Below are 22,953 nucleotides of genomic sequence, written 5' to 3' on the forward strand. Positions count from 1 at the left end.
AGAATTCATGGATAGAAATTTGAAAAATTTGTTTCAGAATACGTGAGAATTAAGAAAAGCAAAAGTTTTATTTTGTTTATTTTTATTTATTTATTTATGTATTTATTGAGACAGGGTCTCACAGTGTTGCCCAGGCTGGAGTGCAGTAGCATGATCACAGCTCACTGCAGCCTTGATTTCCCAGGCTCAACGAATCCTCCCACTTCAGTCCCCTGAGTAGCTGATACTACACATGTGCACCACCACACCTTTCTAATTTTCATATTTTTTGTATAGACTAGGTTTCACCTTGTTGCTCAGGCTGGTTTCAAACTCCTGAGCTTAAGCAATCCTCCTGCCTTAGCCTCCCCCAAAGTTTTAAACGTATGTAAATAAATTCTTTTAAATATTTTATACACAAATAGGGTAAATACTATAAGTAGAATCTTAATATTTCCTCAATATCCATCAAAATATGTGAAAGCAAGTTAGACAAAAACTTAGGGAGAAATTTCATTGGGAAAATTGGGGGTAGATTTATATTTAGAGGTTCCCTTCAATTGGGCAAATGCATAAAAAAATAAATTCTGCTAGAGTAACACAGTGACTTCTATGTGTCCAGTTGAAAAAGATGGAATTTTATGCAGTTCTGTTTCTCTTTTGAGTTTAACTGAACTCAGAAGAATAAACCCTCCTAGAGCTGTTCACATTGGTATTTAGAGCAAAATTAAAAACTGAATTCTCACCTTTCTCAGTCGGCGAATACAGTAAGAAATAAAGAGGATCGTTCCAATGACACCAGCCATCACCCCCAAAATAATGAGTGTTATCACTACAGGAGATAAAGAGAGCAGCAAAATTATGAAAGCCTGAAATAAATGACCACATAGCAATTAAAAAATAAGACAGATAAAATCAGGGTAACATCACCTTGCCTTTTAATAGAAAGTACAATTAATATACTATTATGTATATTTTGTCTTTTTAAAAATTGTGTGCTTTACAGTAACCATGTGGGAAACTGGGACTGTGAGTGATCAAGTCTTTTGTCCAAGGTCGCACAACTAGTTGATGACAGAACTAAGACCTGAGGCTTCTGATTCCAGACCCAGCGTTCTTCACTAGTGTAACTGTAGATAAGAACTCAGTGGACCTTCTACTCAGATATGGGGGAAAAAAACACAAATTCTCTAAAAATTTGGATGTTATGAGAGAAAATAATGTCTTGATGTATAAAAGAACATTGAGCAGATCATAGAATCATACTTTTGGAAAGAAACTGGTATAAACAGTTTACAAATGAAGAAAAGAAGCTGAATAAGGTTAACTTAGCCTTGGTCAGACAACTAGTTAAAACTAGAATTGTAACTATAATGCAGGTCATCTATATTCTAAGCTTTATTCCTTTCACAGTATTCTTATGCATAGTCTCCAATATAGTCGCTAAAATGCTTTTTCAGTCTTTTATATTTGGGAATGAAACAATTGAAATAAATTAATTTAGAGATAGTTCCATATTTATAGCATATTTGTAGTGCTTCCCGATGAAGTAAATAGAATGGAAGGCTAGACATAAAGGTAAAATGGCTCATTTATTTGCCTAATTAATATTTAAAAGCCCCATTATTGATAAAAAGTAAAAGTAGCATTTCCTCTTGCTGGTGTTGCCCAGCTTTCTTGACCACTTAGCTTGAATGTATGTGATAGTGATGAAGTTCTATGATGTGCTTTTTACCCTGTGAGCTGTGGACACAGCCAAGTGTCAAGGGAGGGTTAGAATGCAGAATAGCAAATGAGCACACACAGTGATACTCAAGTGAGGGGAAGGGATGTCCCTTCAGCAGAGGTTGTCAAGATGGCCCCTAAGTGGTTGCATTGGGCCAAAAATGAATCAAGGCTGAGATTTAACTTTGAAATACAGTACCAGTTAATTAGATGATTTTAAATGCCTGGCTCTTTACGGTAAGGAAGAGGGAATTTCATTTATTTTATAAGCTCTGATGAGGCTTTTTTCAAGTACTCAGGGTTGGTTAGAAAGGTAAAACATCTAACTTAAGAGATAAACTATTACCAAATTATGTATTTCTATTTCCAAAATGTTTTTATTTATTTTTATTTACTTATGTATTTGTTTCTGAGACAGGGTCTTACTTGGTCACCAAGACTAGAGTACAGTGGTACAGTCATAGCTCACTGCAACCTCAAACTCCCAGGCTCAGGCAATCAACCCTCCCACCTCAGCCAGCCTCCCAAATAGCTGGGACTACAGGTGCATGCCCCATTCCAGCTAATTTTGTATTTTTTGTAGAGACGGATTTTGCCATCTTGCCCAGGCTGTTCTCAAATTCCTGGGCTCAAGTGATTAGCCAGGCTCGGCCTCCCAAAGCTCTGGGATTACAAGCATGAGCCACTGCTCCTGGCCCCCCAAATGTTTTTAAAAATAAGAAATGCCTAATTTAATTTTAAAAAGAGAATATTTTCTTTGCCTTTACAATTTTGTATGAATAAAGTAAACAACATACGCGCTTCTGTTTTAAGATTGATACATTTTCTTAGGCATTTGAAACAAGCAATGGATAGTTTAAAATGGAATGACTTTTATTATTTGTCAAATATTAACATACCTAGTTCAGAGAATTCATGGACAAGTTGTTCCCGTTTTCCTATAAAGCAAAATTTCAATGTTAAGTCCAAACAAGTAAGGTATGTGCAAAAAAAAAAAAAAAATCATTTTGGAATTAAACTGTTTTGTGGGTTTCCTTTTCTTAATCAGATTTTGAGAGTTGTGCTAGTAAATTTTATGATGTAATGTGTCAGTCTTACCATTAATAATTTCAGTATCTACTTTTAATGACCCAACAAGTATTCATGGATGAGAAATAAGCAAATTATCTTATAACTGAGGGGAAAGGAATGAGAAAGTATTGGAAGAATCACTTATTGACTTACACAAGAAGCAACATATTTTTTTTTAAATGTAAGTATAATGAGAAGAAAGGAGGCATATGGAGCCATTACTCCACATAGATGCCAGTCACATGCAAAGAGGGGTCATGTGGCTATCAATTTTCCAGATTTATGCCACAGCCACTGTCTGAATCTAAACTGTTACTGTGTCTCATCTGAGCTTTTGCCAATAGTCTCTCTGGATTCTATGTCAGTAGCAATTGATAGTAGGGTTGCCTTACTGTTCCACCTGTGCTAACCTTCCCTGTCAGCCCACATCTTACTTTTGTCTCTGTCTCCACTTGCCATTTTATGTCTTGAAGCTCTCTTACTCCCAAAGCCACACAATTTTCTAGCATTTAATTATTACAAATTACATAGTATATACTATGTTGTATCACATGATTGAGGATTCAGGTTTTTTTTTTTTTTATTCTTTAGGCTTTATGTACAAAGGTTAATTGGGGCTTGCCTTCTCTTTCTTGGTCACAGTTAATAGTTGTGGGTGCTATATGGGCTTTGGGATAAAACAGATGGGTTTCTGTCACAAAAGTTTGAGAACTTTCATGAGTTACAGTTCGTGTAAATATAGTTCAATCACAACAATGACTCCAGAGCAACTATTTAAAACTAAGAACATACTGTTTTCCTCTTCTGGAGGGTAATGGTTTCTACCAGAAAATTCCGAAACTTCATGAGCACTAGGAGAGGTTGGATGTATGTCCCATTTGTGCTTATCTGCATACGAGATAAGTTGAGAAAGCGATCAAGAATGCGGCGTGGACACAAAGCGTGTCATGAAAGACAAATTCTCCCACATCCCTGAAAGACAAATTCTCCCACATCCCTGCCAGCAGCTCCAGAATTTCTTCTCCCCTGAAAACTAACAAGAGAGACTGCCACCAGATTACTCTTATCCCAGCACCCAGCTTTGCTTATTGTTTATCAGCTACTGAGAATGTGTGAGGCTCTGATCTAAGCACTTTTAGATACATCTTCTTATTTAGCCTTTAGAGAAACGCTGTGAGATAAGTACTGTGTTATTGGCCCCATTTTAAAATTAATGGGATAGAAACCCTGCAGGGCAACTCACCGTGGGTCAGCAGCTGGGATAGAGCTGAGCCCAGATCTGAGCTGAACTCAGTTTGCCCACAGACCCTCCGTGACACTGCACTATTAGGTCCCCTTTACCTGGTCCACTATGTCATGGTCACACGCATCATTTCTGTGCTTTGCCACCTTGTTTTAATTTCTTTAACTCACAGTATTATTTCTGTAAGATATTTCAGAGGCAAGAATTCCTCCATAGTAGGAATTGTGTCTACTTAGTAGGCTGTGTCTATTTAGCTCACATTTCTCAGTGTTTGTCAGTTTCCCTGCAGTGACAGGTCCCCTAAAATAGGGTTTCATCACAAAAATGACTGTGGAGCCACCATTTAAAAATAAAAAATAAAAACAAACCATTTGGCTGTGACGAGACATAACTCTCTGGGACCAAAGAAGAGGTGGAAGTGTGCATTTCCGGAACAGGGGTACTTGATGCTGATATGCTCACAATTTCTGTATAAAATAGAAGTTGAGAAAGGGATTAAGAATGAGGTGACTGAGCGGACCATAAAGCATACCGCGAAGGACAGATTTCTCTCACATCCCTCCAGTGCCTGAGCTAAGCGCTTTTGTATACATCTTATATAATCTTTAGAGAATTGCTATGTGGTAAGTACTGTATTATTGGTCTTATTTTAAAATTAAGGGTCCGGAAGCTCCTCCTGAATTTCTGCATAGCAGAGGTTTACAGATAAAGTGTACCTTGGTTTTCTCCTCTGTACAATAATTCCTGCCTTGAAATGTCATTGTGAGAACGAAATTAGTTTAAATATGTGTGTGTATGTGGTATGTGTATGTGGTATGTGTGCATATGTGGTGTGTGTGTATGTGATGTGCATGTGTGCATATGTGGTATGTGTGCGTACGTGGTGGGCGTATGTGGTATGTGTGCATATGTGGTATGTGTGTATGTGATGTGTATGTGTGTATATGTGGTATGTGTGTATATGTGGTATGTGTGCGTATGTGGTATGTGTGCATATGTGGTATGTGTGCGTGTGTGGTATGTGTGTGTATGTGATGCGTATGTGTGCATATGTGATGTGCATATGTGCATATGTGGTATGTGTGCATATGTGGTGTGTGTGTATGTGATGTGTATGTGTGCATATGTGATGTGCATGTGTGCGTATGTGGTATGTGTGCATATGTGGTGTGTGTGTATGTGATGTGTATGTGTGCGTATGTGGTATGTGTGCATATGTGGTGGGTGTGTATGTGGTATTTGTGTGTATGTGGCATGTGTGTGTGTGTGATGTGTATGTGTGCGTATCTGGTATGTGTGCATATGTGGTATGTGTATGTGTGCGTCTGTGGTGTGTGCATATGTGATGTGTATGTGTGCGTATGTGGTATGTGTGCGTATGTGATGTGTATGTGTGCGTATGTGATGTGTATGTGTGCATATGTGGTATGTGTGCATCTGTGATGTGTATGTGTGCGTATGTGATGTGCATGTGTATGTGGTATTTGTGCGTATGTGGTGTGTGTGTATGTGATGTGTATGTGGCATGTGTGCATATGTGGTATGTGTGTGTATGTGATGTGTATGTGTGTGTGTGGTGTGTACGTATGTGATGTGTATGTGTGCGTATGTGGTGTGTATGTGTGTGTATGTGATGTGTATGTGTGCGTATGTGGTATGTGTGCATCTGTGATGTGTATGTGTGCGTATGTGATGTGTATGTATGTGTATGTGGTATTTGTGCATATGTGGTGTGTGTGTATGTGATGTGTATGTGTGCGTATGTGGCATGTGTGCATATGTGGTATGTGTGTGTATGTGATGTGTATGTGTGCGTATGTGGTGTATGTGATGGGTATGTGTGCATATGTGGTATGTGTGCGTATGTGGTATGTGTGTGTATGTGATGTGTATGTGTGTGTAAGTGGTATGTGTGCGTATGTGGTGTGTGTGTATGTAATGAGTATGTGTGCGTATGCAGTTATGTGTGTGTGTGTGGTGTGTGTGTATCTGATGTGTATGTGTGCGTATGTGGTATGTGTGCCTGTGTGGTGTATGTGTATGTGATGTGTGTGTGTGTATGTGGTGTGTGTGTATGTGATGTGTATGTGTGCGTATGTGGTATGTGTGAGTGTGTGATGTGTATGTGTGCATATGTGATGTGTACATGTGCGTATTTGGTATGTGTGTGTATGTGATGTGTATGTGTGCTTATGTGGTGTGTGTGTGTATGGTGTGTATGTGATGTGTTTGTGTGCATATGTGGTATGTGTGTATGTGAAGTGTATGTGTGCGTATGTGGTATGTGTGCGTATTTGGTATGTGGGTGTATATGTGTGCGTATGTGGTATGTGTGCATATGTGGTATACGTGTGTATGTGATGTGTATGTGTGCGTATGTGGTATGTGTGTTTGTGGTGTGTATGTGATGTGTACGTGTGCGTTTGTGGTATGTGTGTTGTGGTGTGTATGTATGTGATGTGTACATGTGCGTATGTGGTATGTGTGCGTATGTGGTATGTATGCATGTGTGATGTGTATGTGTGCGTATGTGATGTGTACATGTGCGTATGTGGTATGTGTGCATATGTGGTGTGTGTGTATGTGATGTGTATGTGTGCATATGTGGTATGTGTGCGTATTTGGTATGTGGGTGTATATGTGTGCATATGTGGTATGTGTGCATATGTGGTATACGTGTGTATGTGATGTGTATGTGTGCGTATGTGGTATGTGTGTTTGTGGTGTGTATGTGATGTGTACGTGTGCGTTTGTGGTATGTGTGTTTGTGGTGTGTGTGTATGTGATGTGTATGTGTGCGTATGTGGTATGTGTGCATATGTGATGTGTATGTGTGCGTATGTGGTGTGTGTGTGTGTGGTGTGTGCGTATGTGATGTGTATGTGTGTATGTGGTGTGTGTGTATGTGATGTGTATGTGTGCGTATGTGGTATGTGTGAGTGTGTGATGTGTATGTGTGCATATGTGATGTGTACATGTGCGTATTTGGTATGTGTGTGTATGTGATGTGTATGTGTGCTTATGTGGTGTGTGTGTGTATGGTGTGTATGTGATGTGTTTGTGTGCATATGTGGTATGTGTGTATGTGAAGTGTATGTGTGCGTATGTGGTATGTGTGCGTATTTGGTATGTGGGTGTATATGTGTGCGTATGTGGTATGTGTGCATATGTGGTATACGTGTGTATGTGATGTGTATGTGTGCGTATGTGGTATGTGTGTTTGTGGTGTGTATGTGATGTGTACGTGTGCGTTTGTGGTATGTGTGTTTGTGGTGTGTATGTATGTGATGTGTACATGTGCGTATGTGGTATGTGTGCGTATGTGGTATGTATGCATGTGTGATGTGTATGTGTGCGTATGTGATGTGTACATGTGCGTATGTGGTATGTGTGCATATGTGGTGTGTGTGTATGTGATGTGTATGTGTGCGTATGTGGTATGTGTGCGTATTTGGTATGTGGGTGTATATGTGTGCATATGTGGTATGTGTGCATATGTGGTATACGTGTGTATGTGATGTGTATGTGTGCGTATGTGGTATGTGTGTTTGTGGTGTGTATGTGATGTGTACGTGTGCGTTTGTGGTATGTGTGTTTGTGGTGTGTGTGTATGTGATGTGTATGTGTGCGTATGTGGTATGTGTGCATATGTGATGTGTATGTGTGCGTATGTGGTGTGTGTGTGTGTGGTGTGTGCGTATGTGATGTGTATGTGTGTGTATTTGGTATTTGTATGTGGTGTGTATGTGATGTGTATGTGATGTTTATGTGTGTGTATGTGGTGTGTGTGTGGTGTGTGTGTATGTGTGCATTTGTGGTATGTGTGCATATGTGGTACGTGTGCGTGTGTGATGTTATGTGTGCGTATGTGATGTGTACATGTGCGTGTGTGGTATGTGTGCGTATGTGGTATGTGTGCATATGTGGTGTGTGTGTATGTGATGTGTATGTGTGCGTATGTGGTATGTGTGTGTATTTGGTCTGTGTGTATGTGATATGTGTGCATATGTGGTATATGTGCGTATGTGGTATGTGTATGTGATGTGTATGTGTGCGTATATGGTATGTGTGTGTGTGTGGTGTGTGTGTATGCGTATGTGGTATTTGTGTATATGTGGTATGCGTGTGTATGTGATGTGTACGTGTGTGTATGTGGTATTTGTGCGTATATGTTGTGTGTGTATGTGATGTGTACGTGTGTATGTGGTATTTGTGCATATATGTTGTGTGTGTATGTGATGTGTATGTGTGCATATGTGGTGTGTGTGTATGTGATGTGTATGTGGTGTGTGTGTATGTGATGTGTATATAGTATGTGTGCATATGTGGTATGTGTGTGTATGTGATGTGTATGTGTGTGTATGTTGTATGTGTGCATATGTGGTGTGTGTGTATGTGGTATGTGTGTGTATGTGATGTGTATGTGTGCGTATGTGGCAAGTGTGCATATGTGGTGTCTTTGTATGTGATGTGTATGTGTATGTATGTGTTAGTATAGTAGCTGCACATAAAGAGAATTACATATACGTTGGGTATTATTGTTATGATGCTTATAAAGGGGTAACTTGAAGCTGCATTTGGAAAACTGTCTATGCTAAGAAAGGTGGAAGCACGTAATAATTATATAGAACAAAAGTTCTATCCCATGCCTCATTGTCTCCATCTGCTAGGGACAATCTTACTTCTTCAGTAAAAATTGATAATAAAACACATTGCATTTAATGTTCTTATAGTTCAATAGAGGTTGAGTCAATTCTAAGTTTCCCTTCCCACGCTTTTTTTTTCCTTCTTTCGTGGATGCTCAGAGTTGTGATGGAATTATAGGCAATGCTGGCTCCAGCCTAAGATACTGACCAAAGAGTCAGATAACCAGGCAATGGAATGAATTCTAGGTCACTGCTGCTCTCTAATATAAAAACATGCACACAAACAAGAAATCAGAATGTAGACTCACATACATCCTTTTAAAATATCATTAGATAAATTGTGAATTATTTTTGTAATTAAACACTTTTTATTCTTAAATGCAATACATTTCAAATTTATAAGTTATTTTATAACATTTTATAAATTAGATTCTTTAAATTGCTAAAGTAATATAGATTCAATAAAGAAAATTTGGGAACTACAAGAAAACACAAAGAATAATATAAAATTCATCTACAGTCAGCCTATGCAAGGTTGAACATTTGACACATTTTGATATATAGCCATCTGAACTTTTAGTTGTTATATCTAAATCTGGGATCATCGTGTTTAAATATACATGAACATGTATATAATGTTTACAAGTATGACTTTCTACTTAATATGCCACAGATACCCCTATCCTATCAAATATTCTTCTATGAGAAGATTTTTAATGACTGCATAGTATTCTATTGTATGAGTGTTCTGTGGTTTATATTTCAATCTGCTATTCTGTGCATTCATGTATTTTTCACTCTTCTCAGAGTTACAAATCATCATGATAAATGTCAGGACCCTGAACTTTGTAGATGTACCTTTGCTCATCTCTTTGAGACATTCAAATGAGGGGAATGGCACCCAAGTGCAATGGAGTAGAGGTGGAAGGCCTTCTTCTCAGGGGCAGCCAACTTGGCCTCTCAGCTGAATGCTCAAAGTTTCCTGGAGAACCCACAAACAACAGAAAACATTTTCTTTGACACCTCTCATTAGTCTACCGGAGGGAAGACTTCTAAAACCTGCCTCTGTTTATCAGTTAAACTGATAGGTAATCAATTTACCCCCAAATCATGGAGAAGACATGATCTATTGTTCCCAAACTGTCTATGTTTTCTCCTCTCTTTTAAGTCCTTTCCTGGCCTTGCTCTTTAACTTGGCCTGCCCCCTGATTCCATCATGTGTGTATAAACTGATTGCCATATGAATTCACTAAATAGCATGCAAAACAATTACTGAATGTTTCTAAGTTGTTCAGCACTCAGGCATAATGGCTTTTAAGATAACATAAAAAACAATGCTTTTAAACAATAACTTGGTGATAGGGATTTTGAAGTTCAACAAATATTAAGATTAAAATTATAGAAAGAAACATCTTTATGAGTCAATGAAAGTATGTAAAAATTATTTACAAAGATAATTAATGAACAAAAATAATCCATCTCTCTTAATAAATGTTAGATATGAGCTTCAGCTTATTCCTAGATAATGGAATATGGACCATCTATTGTATTTTTGAAAAGGCATACAATCTGAGTAAAATAGGTTTAGCTATGAAACTGTTATGAAAATAGCTAATAAAATAACAAGCCAAATAAATCAAAAGTGTTAATGGCCAGAAGCCTTAAATGGACATGTAACAATAAACTTGAGATCAGCCTTTGGCTCAGCTGCACGGGAATACAACTGGAAAAGGCAGCTAGGGCTCTCATCCTTCACTCAGGTGTACTCGACACTTCCATTTCTAACTTTCGTCCTCTCCACACTTCTCCCTTTAATCCTCCACTCCTTTTTTACCCTTTTCAGTTCGGTGTAATCCACTTACATTTAGGGTGCACATTTCTTATCCCTGTGGATACCGAATGGGCTCTTCTGAAACATAAAACTTGTTCTTAATACTTCAATATCCCATTATTTTGAATCTTCTCAGCACGAGAATTGTGCTTTGTTCATAAAAGATGTTAAATGAAATGTTAATTGTTATAAATGCTTGGTCCAATTCTTACAGAGAAAGAATTAGGTGAGTGATATGGTTTGGATCTGTGTCATCATCCAAATCTCATGTGGAAATGTAATCCCCAATGTTGGAGGTAGGTAATTGGATCATGGGGCTGGTTTCTCATTGCTTAACACCATCCCCTTTGATGCTGTCATGGAGATAGTGATTTCTCATGAGATCTGGTTGTTTAAAAGTGTGTGGCACCTCCCCACTCTCTCTTGTTCTTGCCCTTGCTCCAACTCTCTCTCTCCCCACTCTTTCTCTTGCTCTTGTTCCAACCATGTAAGACATGACTACTTTCCCTTTTGCCATGATTGTTTCCTGAGGCCTCCCCAGAAGCAGAAGCACTATGCTGCTTGTATAGCCTGCAGAACCATGAGGCAATTAAACCTCTTTTCTTTATAAATTACCCAGTCTCAGTTATTTCTTTATAGCAGTGTGAAAACAAACTAACACAATGAGTTTTCAGATTGCATCTGAATGTGAACATAATAAATTAAACAAACCAAATGACAAAACAGCACATGCAGAATGAATGCAAGCATCTGGAAAAATAAGCATCATTTTAAGATCAACAAAATATTTTCAACATTTCAATAGCAAGCATACTTTTGCTAAAAGAAGAAAAAAAAGTAAAAAAAAATTACACAAAACTTAGTCTGTAAATGCCATCTAGTAGTTTTGACTATGAGTACAAGTTTCTCAACTGTTCAGCAGGATGTTAGGAACTGCCTGAGTCAGAATTCCAGGGGTTCAGGTAGAGAGGTATGTTCAGTCTATGGGAGGGTGCTGCAATTTTCTTTGTTAACACCTACAAGACTCTGCATGGTCCAGTCCTGCTTGCCTGCCATCTTTATAGCTTCACCCTTCCCTTCCCTCTTGGGGCTCCAGCCATTCTGCATATCTCTTCACTCTATGAATGCACCATAACCTTTTCCATGTCCTAAACCTTGTGCCAGGTCCTCCCTTCATCTGAAATATTTCCTTCCCTATCTTGCCTAAGTACTGGCTTGTCAAGTCTCAGTTCAATGCCACTTCCTTTGGGAGGTCTTTGTTGGCCTGTCTAATAAGATTTAGACTAAAAGCTCTCTGAAGTCCCTGGTGCTTAACATGGTGTTGTAAAACCTTATGATTGTTTAGAATCCAGATATGCATTCCTTAGGCCTTGATGTTTACTGGGGGCCTTGGGTGTTTATTAATTTATTCAATTATTTACAAAAGGTTTTTTGGGGGGTGAGGGGTATGTGCTGTGGACTATGTACTAAGAATATAATGATTAGTACTTCATGGCTTTTCCTTTCAGGGAAATTCCAGTACAGTAAAAGTGACAATTATTAATCTAAGTATAATAAGTATTTTAGGATGGTGGTGGAAGTGGGGGCACAAAGGAGACAGTGGTCAATTCTACTTGGAGAGGTAGAAAGACCTCATGGAGGTGTTTTTGAATTTATCTTGAAAGAAGTCTAGGATTTTACCAGGCATGCTGTGTGGTACCAGCAAAGCCTTGGAATTTGAGACATCATTGCAAGTTAGAAAAACTGCAGGTTATCTATGTGGCTGCAGCACAAGGTATGAGAAGGAGATGAATAGAGAAATGAGTGAACAGCAAATGAGAGGCTGAAGAGGTGGTGAGGCACCAAATGTTGTGAGTCACTCTCTAGAATTTGGACTTTATCTTTAAGGCAGTGGAAAGACAATGAAGGGTTTGAAGCAGTTTTTTACTTAGGGAAAATCACTGTCAGTAGTATGGAGGATGACTTGGGGGAAAAAAACATGCCGGAGCTTTGCAGTAGAGGGTCCCATCTTGTGTTCAAGAGTGGCCAAGATAAGCAATCCCTTTGCAAACAAGCCACTCCTGCTCACAGAACGCCCTTATCACTTCTTAACATTCCTTTGGTGGAGAAGGCCTGTAGCCTGAGGCTTTAAAGGGGGCAGAAAATTATAGCAGGTTATAAAAAGAATACAGCAAAGAACCAACAATGGGAGCTAACATCTCTTAAAATTGGCACTTTAATTATTTTAATTTTAAATGAAGTCAGAGAAGGTGAAAAGTATTTTAAATTGATAAGCAAAGTATATGTAACTTTTTTATAAAAATGAAAACATGCTTAGGGAGAGAGAGCTTATTTACATAAGTTTTGAGCTTAATGAAAACAATTTTAACACTCTAGCAAATAGGTAAACTTCTTTCTTCTTCAACAGCCACTCCTCACGGTAAAAGAAAAGAGCACTTGGTGGAAATTTTGTTCTGAAGTCAAGGCTGAAACCCCAGAGATCAAATACTGTACTCAAGTTTACAAAGCTGGACTCAGACCCTAACACTGGCTTTAAAATTTGTCCTAAGTTAGACCATAATGCCTCTCTTTCCAGCTGGATCTATATGCCTCCACTCTGGCTTTTAACAAGGCTCTGAACTACTGTCAGAACTTGGGAATTTCTAACATTGAAGGTAACACATTGACACACTTTCCTCAATGTAAAATTGTATGCACTTTATCCACGTCCCATCTGAGCATGGTATGTCCTATTTGTACCCTTACAAAAACTGATTGGTGGCCAAATTGATTTGAGACTGAAAGTTGCCACTTATGTTCTTAGAATACTTGCTTTAATTCTCCAGAATCAGTTGCTCTGATATAACTTCTCATAGTCACTTAAATCAACACAGTAAGAAAATAAACATATAAATGCCCTAAAGATAATTTGATAAAAATTGTTTTTTTAATATCATTTTCTCAACAATCTAATAATGGTAGCTGACCTATAAAATGACCTTTTTAATAGTTCATTTTTCTTCCATTTCTGGAAAAAAGATAACATAAGCCTTTCAATAGAAATTAATACCCATGCTTGCTTAGTGGTAAGAGGAAGGCACAGAGGCATGTTATTGGAAGTCTATCGTTTACAAAACAGTGTCATCTTGAAAGAGCAATAATTCCCATAAAAATGAGTTTTCATATTTTCTAGTATTAACTTTTAAATAATTTGTTAGTTATTCCAGAGTAGAATCACATGGGGGCATTTTAAAGAATTTCATCAATAGCTTCAAATTAAATAAACCAGCATCTGGTTGAAAAAAAAAAAATCACTTACCTGGAAGGAGAAACAAAAGAAACATCCTCAAATGCTAAAGCTTCATTCAAAATTCAAGGTAAGGAAACCAAATTTCCACAATATGATCCCTTAACGTCACCAAGAATGTTCAAAACTACACTTGATAGCAACAGCTCGCACAACTACTTGGCTCTCCTAGATTCCTAAGACCCTAACCAGCTAATAGGCATCTGTGGACATATTAAATTCTGAAAACCTGCAAAATATCTGCAAGAAGATGGTGTTTGAATAGGACTTTTTACTATAGCATATTTAGTTCAGTAAATTGGGTAGAAAGCGTTTAAGCAAACTCGTAACCATTGAACAGCAAACTTTAGTTTGCCAAAACAGCTTAGGGACTGGATTCAGACATGGCTCTCCAGTTATTTTTATCTCTTTGCCTTTGGAGCTCTCAGCTTTCTATAGCTAAATTAGCTTTCAAAAATCTACTTGTGTCATTCCTAGATTAAAGGCCAGTTTAAGTATTGTCCTGTTGAGTTCAGGTACATTTAAGCTAGAAAACCACTTGTAGAACATCTAATCCAACTTGCCGACTTTACAGATAAGACATTTGGTCTCACAAAAATTAAATGACTAGCTCAGATTAGCATATCTGGTAAGAGACAGAACTGAGACTTAATTCTGCTGACCCCCAATATTATTCTCACCTTCCAGATCTCACTGCCTGGTTGAGATCTGGTGAGATTTCTCTAATGTTTTATTACATTCGTCAGCAAGCATTGGGGCACATTGTACATACAACAAAGGACAACTAAATTCCTGAGCTCCCTGGATATCCTAAAAGCTAGAATTTTAATAAAAAACCATGTAGTCTTCATTTTGATGATTTTTTCCACACTAATTTATTATATTACTTAGATTATATCTGTTAGCCCTCACTGTCCTTATACTGTAGCCACTGAGAGAAACTGTGTTTTGCTCTAGCAATACTGGGATGAGAGTCAATTTCTTAATCCCTTCACATCTTCTGGCAGGAACACATCCAGTCTATACCTGAAAAATTTCAGCTCTCTCTCCAAGTGAAGCATATTTACCTTGTGGTATTAGGAAAGATGTATCCAGCATCTGGCTACCCAGGAATGGACAGACCTTGTGCCAGTACTGCACATTTTCTTAGCTGCATGGGCCTCTGAAAAACATACTGTCAAGACCTAACTCCATGCCTACTTGCAAATGAATCACCGGATGAACCCTGAAGGATGGGCAGAGTTTTAGGTGAAGATGCAGAGGAGGAGGGATAAATAAATAGCATGGGCTAACATATGGAGAAAAGGGAGTATAATGTGCATTGATGTGGAGGCTTAGGGCACCTAGCAGGCAAGTGTTCGCAGATCTCTCAGATTGATAAGAGTTTAATGTTTAAGTGGCAAATTAGTGCAAAATAAAATATAATAGTGTGTTTTGTCATATTAGCAAGGCCTCAAACTCCTACTTCAAATGTTTTTCAGTTTTCAGGCACTGAAATGCCATTTGCTATGGTACTTAGTACAAAGTAAGTCTGTGTGACCTGAATTGAATTGTATAATTTAGGTTGGAGAAAGGTGGAATGAATTGATATACTTTCTAGAAAATGAAATACGCAAAATTTGTGTTTGGATCATCTCACAGCTTATACTTGTATAACATTGGATATGTTACAGAACATTTCACCTCTCTTGTATTTTATCCCCATGTGTTGGGGGAGAGAGCATGGACTTCTGTCACTGCTCCCATTGTACCAAGGAGGTGGGATGACGTGGGGGCCCAAGACATGTTAGGAATACAACTGGAAATAGCCAGCTTCCTAGCTCTCTGCTTTATGCTTTATCCATCAAAACACTCAGCTTTTCCAAATAAATGACATTTCTAACATGGAATGCTATTAGACACAATAAAAATAAAAATGTGATATTGTACAAGTACCCTTGAGTTTTTCTGTATGCCAAAACTTCCAGTGGCTGAGCTCTTGTCAAGATGTGATAAAGTCAGTTCATGCAGCTGCTGGTTTGAGTTTTGGTTCCCTCCTGACTTGCAGCTGAAAGAATCCTTATCTTGCATAAGCAAACTCTTACAAGGACACACCCTTCATATGCAATGCCTTAAATAGTTTACAAGTCTGAAAACTAAATTTTCTAAATGCTACAGTTTTTTGCCATTGCAATGACCATGAAAACTGCTTGATAAATGCATCTGTAGAAGTTATGCTCAGCTAATTTGTGGTAAAACTGGGACAAAAACTCATATCCATTGACTTCCAACTCAATGCCTTTTCTGCCAGATCTCACTGTCTTGGACAGAATGAATGTATGAATGGGAATCTTGCCTGTGCTAAAAGATGTTTGAAGAAGACGGTTCCCACGAAGCAATATTTTAAGGGAACAATTTTGTTTTGCTCTTGAACCAAAGGATTGACAAGTTCAATCTTGGTCAAGCTGTGATAATATAGTTAGACACCCATACTGTCTGTGGCCATTCATTTTCCTTTTTTGGAAGGTTTTTATTAAGCCAAAGCAGCCAACTGCAATTTAGAAAAATTGAACTTAAGGATAAAGTGCTTTGTGTGACAGCATCTGAGCCTACCGTTTTGGATAGTCTATTCTCAATACTTTTTGTTTGAACTCTTCAGCCAATGGCTCTGGAGAAAAGCATGGCCTATTAACTGGTACAGTTAGTGTGCTTGGTGCGAAATGGAATGACCCAGTGTCTGCTCATCTTCAGACTGGCGTGCTTTGGCAGTCTCCATGCAGCTAATTGGTCACACTTCTTGCTTTCCTAACTTGGTAGAGAAGGGTACTTTATCTATTCTGTCTCAAAGGTGTTGTGGCCTAGGAGGCTGCAGCTTCCCTTCAGGAAGCCTGAACTTTTTAGCCTGGCTCTGTACTATCCAGCTTCTGGTCATCCACACTGTACCAAACCATTGCTGAGACAGCAGAGGTGGAGAAAAAAATCAGTCACTCTGTCATCCCGGCCAGTGCACATTCTTCAGCCTGGACAGATGGAAAGCAAGATGAATTTCTGTCCACTGTCCCACTGGGAAATGAGAGCAGAGTTCTATTCCTGGCTTTGCCACCAAATGGTTGGGGGATCTGTACAAGTCTTTGAAATTATCTGAGCCTCAGTTTTCTGGCCTCTAAGATAAGAGTACTGGAACAGATGTTTCTCTTTTTAAACTTTTAAAAAAGTTTTGCATTTTTCTTGAGATAGGGTCTCACCATATTGCCCATACTAGCCTCAAACTCCTAGGCTCAAGCAATTCTCCTGCCTCATTCTCTTGAGCAACTGGGACTATAGGTGCTCACTGCCAAGCCCGGCCTGGAATAGATGTCTTCTAAAATGCTTCACCATTCATGAGTCATGGAAATCTGTATGTCTAAGATAAAAATATTTGTAGTTAACACTTACTGTACATTACTTCATTCCACACATCTCTCTAACCATTTTTAAAACAACTAGCTGAGACCCTATTGTTATATATTAATTATTCTTTGTGGAGGAGGAACAAAAAAACATCAGAAACATTGCCTAACTTGCCCAAGTTCACACAGCCACTAAGTGGCAGACCTGGATTTTGAATTCAGACCTGTGTAACTACAGAACTGTCTGCCAAGGTCTACTGTGATCTAGGTAGCAGAAAGAGAATGAGAGAATCAAATAAGTGTCATTGAGAGATTAAATTATCACCAAATTATGATGCAACTAACTCTCAAGCAAGCCTTCACTTCAACAAATCAGGGCTAAATGAAGATCTATAAAAATAATAATTCACCTTGTTCATAGCCTGAGGGTAGGAGTGTTGTACCTCTAACATAGCATTGTAGGGTGACCTGCAGTGGCAAATCCGCATTACGGAAGAGCAGATGGTTCTGGTTATTAACAGTTTGTTAACTTGAATCTTAATTTTTCCAGCCAAGCATATTCCAATCTGGTCACTCCTGCCTACTAAAGAATCCTCAGAACAAAAGGGGGTTTCACATACTTTACCTGTGTCCACTTTAGCCTAAGATATTGGTATTTCTGTAGCTGACCTTCACATACATTAACTTTGGGCTTAAGGAAGTTGGGCGGGATGAAAATAATTTTAATTAAAAACAAAAACCTTATCCAAAAGTTCTCACACCACTGGTACTTCCTTTCACTGGTTGAATAATAAAAAACTGCAGAAATGAAACTAGTTCATTCTCATCCTTGACTGCATGGTAGAATCATCTGTGGTATCCGCGCATTGGATTCTGATGTGCGGCCAGCAGTGAGAACAACTGCTCCAGTTGGTAATATGATTAATACATGTAAACTTCACTTTCCTGAGTTTTGAGGTCCATTCTTACATTTTCTATGTTTCTAGTGTCACCTTTATCTATAATGTGAACAGCTACAGTATGGGATATTAGCCTGAATGACTTTAGAAATAACATCATTTGCCATCTTAAATGTTGGTGTTTCTTAGGGTTATGTTTTAGAGCCACAGTCCCCCTCACTTCCTCCCTCACATCGCATTTAATTTTACTTTAATCACTTTCCAAGGATAAGCTCATCAGTGTGTGAAACAGACAGAGTTGAACTGCTTGATGGAAGCCAGCCTGAGTGTTTGGCCTGGAGCCTCACATCCTGTGCCCATCTCCACCTGGCAGCTTCAGAAAGCTCCACAGGAATTTATATTGGAAATCTTTAGTCTAAAACTTAAGTTTTTCAAAATGTCTGTGGGGATCCCTTAGCACAAGTGTTAGTAAACTTCCTGTGTAATGCGAGAGAGAGTAACTACTTTAGGATTTGTGGGCCATAACTGCTTTAGGCTTTGTGGACCATCTATTATAAATATTCAGCTCTGTCACTGTGCAAAAGCAGCCACAGACAATATGTAAACCAAAGCATGAATACATGAGTATGACTGTGTTCCAATAAGGATTTGTGGACAGTAGAATTTGAATTTCATAAAATATTCCCATATTATTATTATTATTATTTTGAATTTTTTCTTTTGTATTTTTTTGAGACAGAGTCTTGCACTGTTGCCCAGGCTGGAGTGCAGTGGCGCGACCTCTGCTCACTGCAAGCTCTGCCTCCCGGGTTCACGCCATTCTCCTGCCTCAGTCTCCCAAGTAGCTGGGACTACAGGTGCCTGCCACCATGCCCAGCTAATTTTTTGTATTTTTAGTAGAGATGGGGTTTCACTGTGTTAGCCAGGATGGTCTCGATCTCCTGACCTCGTGATCCACCTGCCTCGGCCTCCCAAAGTGATGGGATTCCAGGCTTGAGCCACCACGACCAGCCTATTTTGATTTTTTTAAGCACTTAAAAAAGTAAAAATCATTCTTAACTTGTAAGGTGTACAAAACTAGGGGGTCGGCCATTCACAGGCTATAGTTTGCTTGGCCCATGTATTAGCATAATTAGAATCTCTGGATGTGAAACCCAGTCATCAGTGCTACATAGATTCTCTGAGACAATTCCAACATGCAGTCAAGATGGTGCATTCCTCTACTAATGGGCTATGAAATCAGTCCAGTGGGTTGTCACTGGCACTAAAAATTTATGTTGTAGTTTGGGTGTGGTGGCTCATGCCTGTAATCCCAGTGCTTTGGGAGGCCAAGGCAGGAGGATCACTTGAGGCCAGGAGCTCGAGACCAGCCTGGGCAACATAACAAGACTCCGTATTTACAAATTAAATAACAAAAAAGTTAGTCAGGTGTGGTTGTGCGCACCTGAAGTCTCAGCTACCAGAGAGGCAGAAGCTGGAGAATCACTTGAATCCAGCAGTTCAAGTCTGAAGTAAGCTATGACTGTGCCGCCGCAGTCCAGCTTAGGCCACAGAGAAAAATCTTGTCTCTAAAAAAACATTAAGTTGTATAAAATAGAAGAGAATATATCAAAGTATATCACACATAATAAGGGAAGGTATTATTTTGTGGAATTTTATTTCAGACAAATGTGTGTGCTGTGAGTGGTAGTGCACATTGACTATGTCTCAATAATACTTGAGTATGTTTTGAGCCTGATGAACCAGGTTATACCCTATCTGAATACCTGGCTGCCAGAAGGACTGAGGCAATCAATAGCCTATGACATACCTGAAATGCACTCACGGCCTGCACAAGCCATTGACCAGTGGCTCATGCGCACCTTTATCCAGCTTATCTAGCTCCAGAAAGCACTTAGACTTTCTATGTGTGCTGCGCCACTAAAATGGAAATTCTGAAAGAGAATGCTTTCAAAAACACAAAGTTAGCTAATGGGACAATTACAAGTAGACTATATACCTTTAGAAACACATAAGAAGATAAGGGCAAATAAAACATAGTATATATATCAAAAGAGCAGAAACAAGGAATCATATAATAAAATATGAAATAAGATAACAGAAATAAGATACTAAATGTCGGTTGTGAATGCATGTGGATTATAGTTTTGTATTAAAAGACAAAGACTTTTAGATTGAGTCAAAAGAGATAGGTTAGGACTGGTGCAATGGCTCACGCCTGTAATCCCAACACTTTGGGAGGCCGAGGCAGGTGGATTGCCTGAGCTCAGGAGTTGGGAACCAGCCTGGGCAACACGGTGAAACCCTGTCTCTACTAAAATACAAAAAAGTAACCAGGCATGGCGTTGTGCACCTGTAATCCCAGCTACTCGGGAGGCTGAGGCAGGAGAATTGCTTGAGCCTGGGAGGCGGAGGTTGCAATGAGCCGAGATCGTGCCACTGCACTCCAGCCTGGGCAACAGAATGAGACTCCATCTTCAAAATAAATAAATAAATACATATAAAACTCAATAGGAATAACAGCATTAATCTTAGGCAAAGTAGAATTAAGAGCTAAAACATTACAAACAATGAAAAAGATTTACTTGTGTCATTAAGCAACGTATTTCACAATGGTTCTTAAGTAATTATGGACCATTATGGCCCAATAACATAGCAACGAGAAATATAAAGCAAAATAACAAATTGGCAAAAATACAATACCACTGAGAAATTTTAAGTTTTCTCCAATTGTGGTACATCAAGAAAGCAAAAAACAAACACAGAAAGGATCTGAAATATATCTTCCTGCAATCACAAGCTATTGATTTATATGATGTTTTGCTAACGAACCAATGAGGACAGATTTTATTAGGCATTCCCACATTCCCACATTCCCATACATTCATTTTGAAAGAACATTTCTGTATTTCCTGAAAAAATGTTTTTGAGGTCTGAATCTAACAGAATAGTTCAGGAAAGGTAGCAAGGGGAGAACTTTTGTGGTCTTTTTCCTAGCAAAATGCAATTTCAGTGTCATAATCTACATTCTCAGTTCCCTCAAATAGCTGTACTATTCATGTTTTATGTTTTTTATTTATTTCCTTCTATTTTGGTTTCTAAAAATATAATTATGACTGGGAAATAAATGATAACATCAAAAGGAGGCCTCCAGAATTTAAAAACATTTTCCATAGCCTGTATAAAAAGGAGCAAAAGGCTAACATGACAGCCAAACAGTTCCTTAGCTGCACCACATGAGGAAGACAGTTCCTTAGCTGCACCACATGAGGAAGACAGACCATCAACCTTCATTAAGGTCTTCAGCTTGGTAAAAGCACAAGCAGAACACTGAGTGACAATATTGTAAGAGTAACGGAGTCAATCCTGGAACATCACTAGGTATGGTAGAGGCAACATAACGTTTTCTCTAAGTGCACATATTCTGCAGTGAAATTGCCTAGACTCTAATTCCTCTAGCAACTGCCTGAGACCTTGCAAAATTGACTTAATCTCTATATTTTTGTTCCACCATTATACAATGGGCTAGTCTCTACCTTATAGAGTTGTTGAACAGATTAAGTTAAAATGCACATAATTTGTTTTTTGCAAGAATGGAAAACCTAATCCTAAAAATTCTATGAAATTGTTAGGGATCTTAATAGTCAAAACAATCTTGAAGAAGAACAAAGTTCGGTGAATCACACTTCATGAATTCAAAACTTATAACCAAGCAACAGCAATAAAAACTGTGTGATTTTGCTCCAAGAACAGACATATTCTTAGGATAGAATTGAGACTCCAGAAATAAACTCATATATCCATGGCCAATTAACTTTCAAGAAGGGTGTCAAGACCCTTCAATGGGAAAAGGATAGTCTCTTCAACAAATAGTGCTGGGACAACTGCAAAATAACAAAGGTGGACTCTTATCATACATCATATAGAAAAATTAACCGATAATAAACCAAAGATCTAAACATAAGAGAAGAACTACAAAACTCTTAGAAGAACACATAGGGAGAAATTTTTATGACTTTAAATTTGGCAATTATTTTTAGATATGATATCAAAAGCGTAAGCATCAAAAGAAAAAAATAAATTGGACTTGAAAATGAAAAACATTTGTGCATCAAAGGACACTATCAAAAGTAAAAACAAAAATCCACAGAATGAAGGAAAATGTTTACAAATAGTATATCTGATAAAACTCTATATCCAGAACACAAAAGAAACTTACAACTTAGCAACAAAAAGACAAAAATAAATTTTAAAATGGGTGAAGGACTAGAACCAACATTTCTCCAAAGATATGCAAAATGTAAATTACCAACAGCTACATGAGAAGATTCTCAGCATCACTAGTTATTAGGAAAATGCAACAAACCACAGTGAAAAACCTTTTTATACCCTCTGAAATGGCCATAATTAAAAAGATGAAAAAGTACAATTTCTGCAAGATTGTGGAGAAACTGGCACCTCATACGCCCTGGTGAAAAGGTGAAAAGGTGCAGCTCCTGTGGAAAAGAGTTTAGCAGTTTCTAATAAGTTAAACATAAAATTACTGTGACCCAGCAATTCTACCCCTATACATCTTTGAGTATTAAAAATGCTTTCAAACAAAACTAGTACAGGAATATTTACAGCAGCACTATTCACAATAGCCAAAAGGTGGAAATAACCCAAATTTTAATCAAATGATGGATGGATAAGCAAAATGTGATATACCAATCCAAATTTTAATCAAATGATGGATGGATAAACAAAATGTGATATACCAACACAATGGAATAATATTCATTATAAAAGGAATGAAATATTGATACACACTACAATATGGATGAACTTTTAACACATTATTTTAAGTGAAAGAAGCCATACACAAAAGGTTACCTATTATATGATTCCATTTATATGAAATATCTA

The 22,953-nt window shown here is 38.2% G+C and overlaps 1 protein-coding gene across 9 annotated transcripts in view; it reads right to left on the bottom strand.

Annotated features, from left to right (window-relative positions):
• GYPA (glycophorin A (MNS blood group)) overlaps positions 1–22,953 on the bottom strand; it is a 46,920-nt gene that overhangs the window by 18,999 nt on the left and 4,968 nt on the right. For 2 of the 9 annotated variants that reach the window (XM_033215364.1, XM_033215366.1), the window contains 5 exons: positions 19,859–19,995; positions 4,387–4,485; positions 3,568–3,663; positions 2,604–2,642; positions 726–811 (listed from right to left, as the gene is read on the bottom strand). In XM_033215364.1, coding sequence (XP_033071255.1) covers positions 726–811; positions 2,604–2,642; positions 3,568–3,663; positions 4,387–4,485; positions 19,859–19,904 — 366 coding nt within the window. In that variant the 5' untranslated portion in view covers positions 19,905–19,995. Of the gene's footprint in view, positions 1–725; positions 812–2,603; positions 2,643–3,567; positions 3,664–4,386; positions 4,486–9,522; positions 9,647–14,848; positions 14,976–19,858; positions 19,996–22,953 lie in introns of those variants that run through there. The other 7 variants (XM_033215369.1, XM_033215365.1, XM_033215368.1 and 4 more) reach the window with 6 other exon arrangements.

The sequence above is a fragment of the Trachypithecus francoisi genome, unplaced genomic scaffold (assembly GCF_009764315.1).
Source record: "Trachypithecus francoisi isolate TF-2019V2 unplaced genomic scaffold, Tfra_2.0 Lachesis_group1, whole genome shotgun sequence".
Lineage (NCBI taxonomy): Eukaryota > Metazoa > Chordata > Mammalia > Primates > Cercopithecidae > Trachypithecus > Trachypithecus francoisi.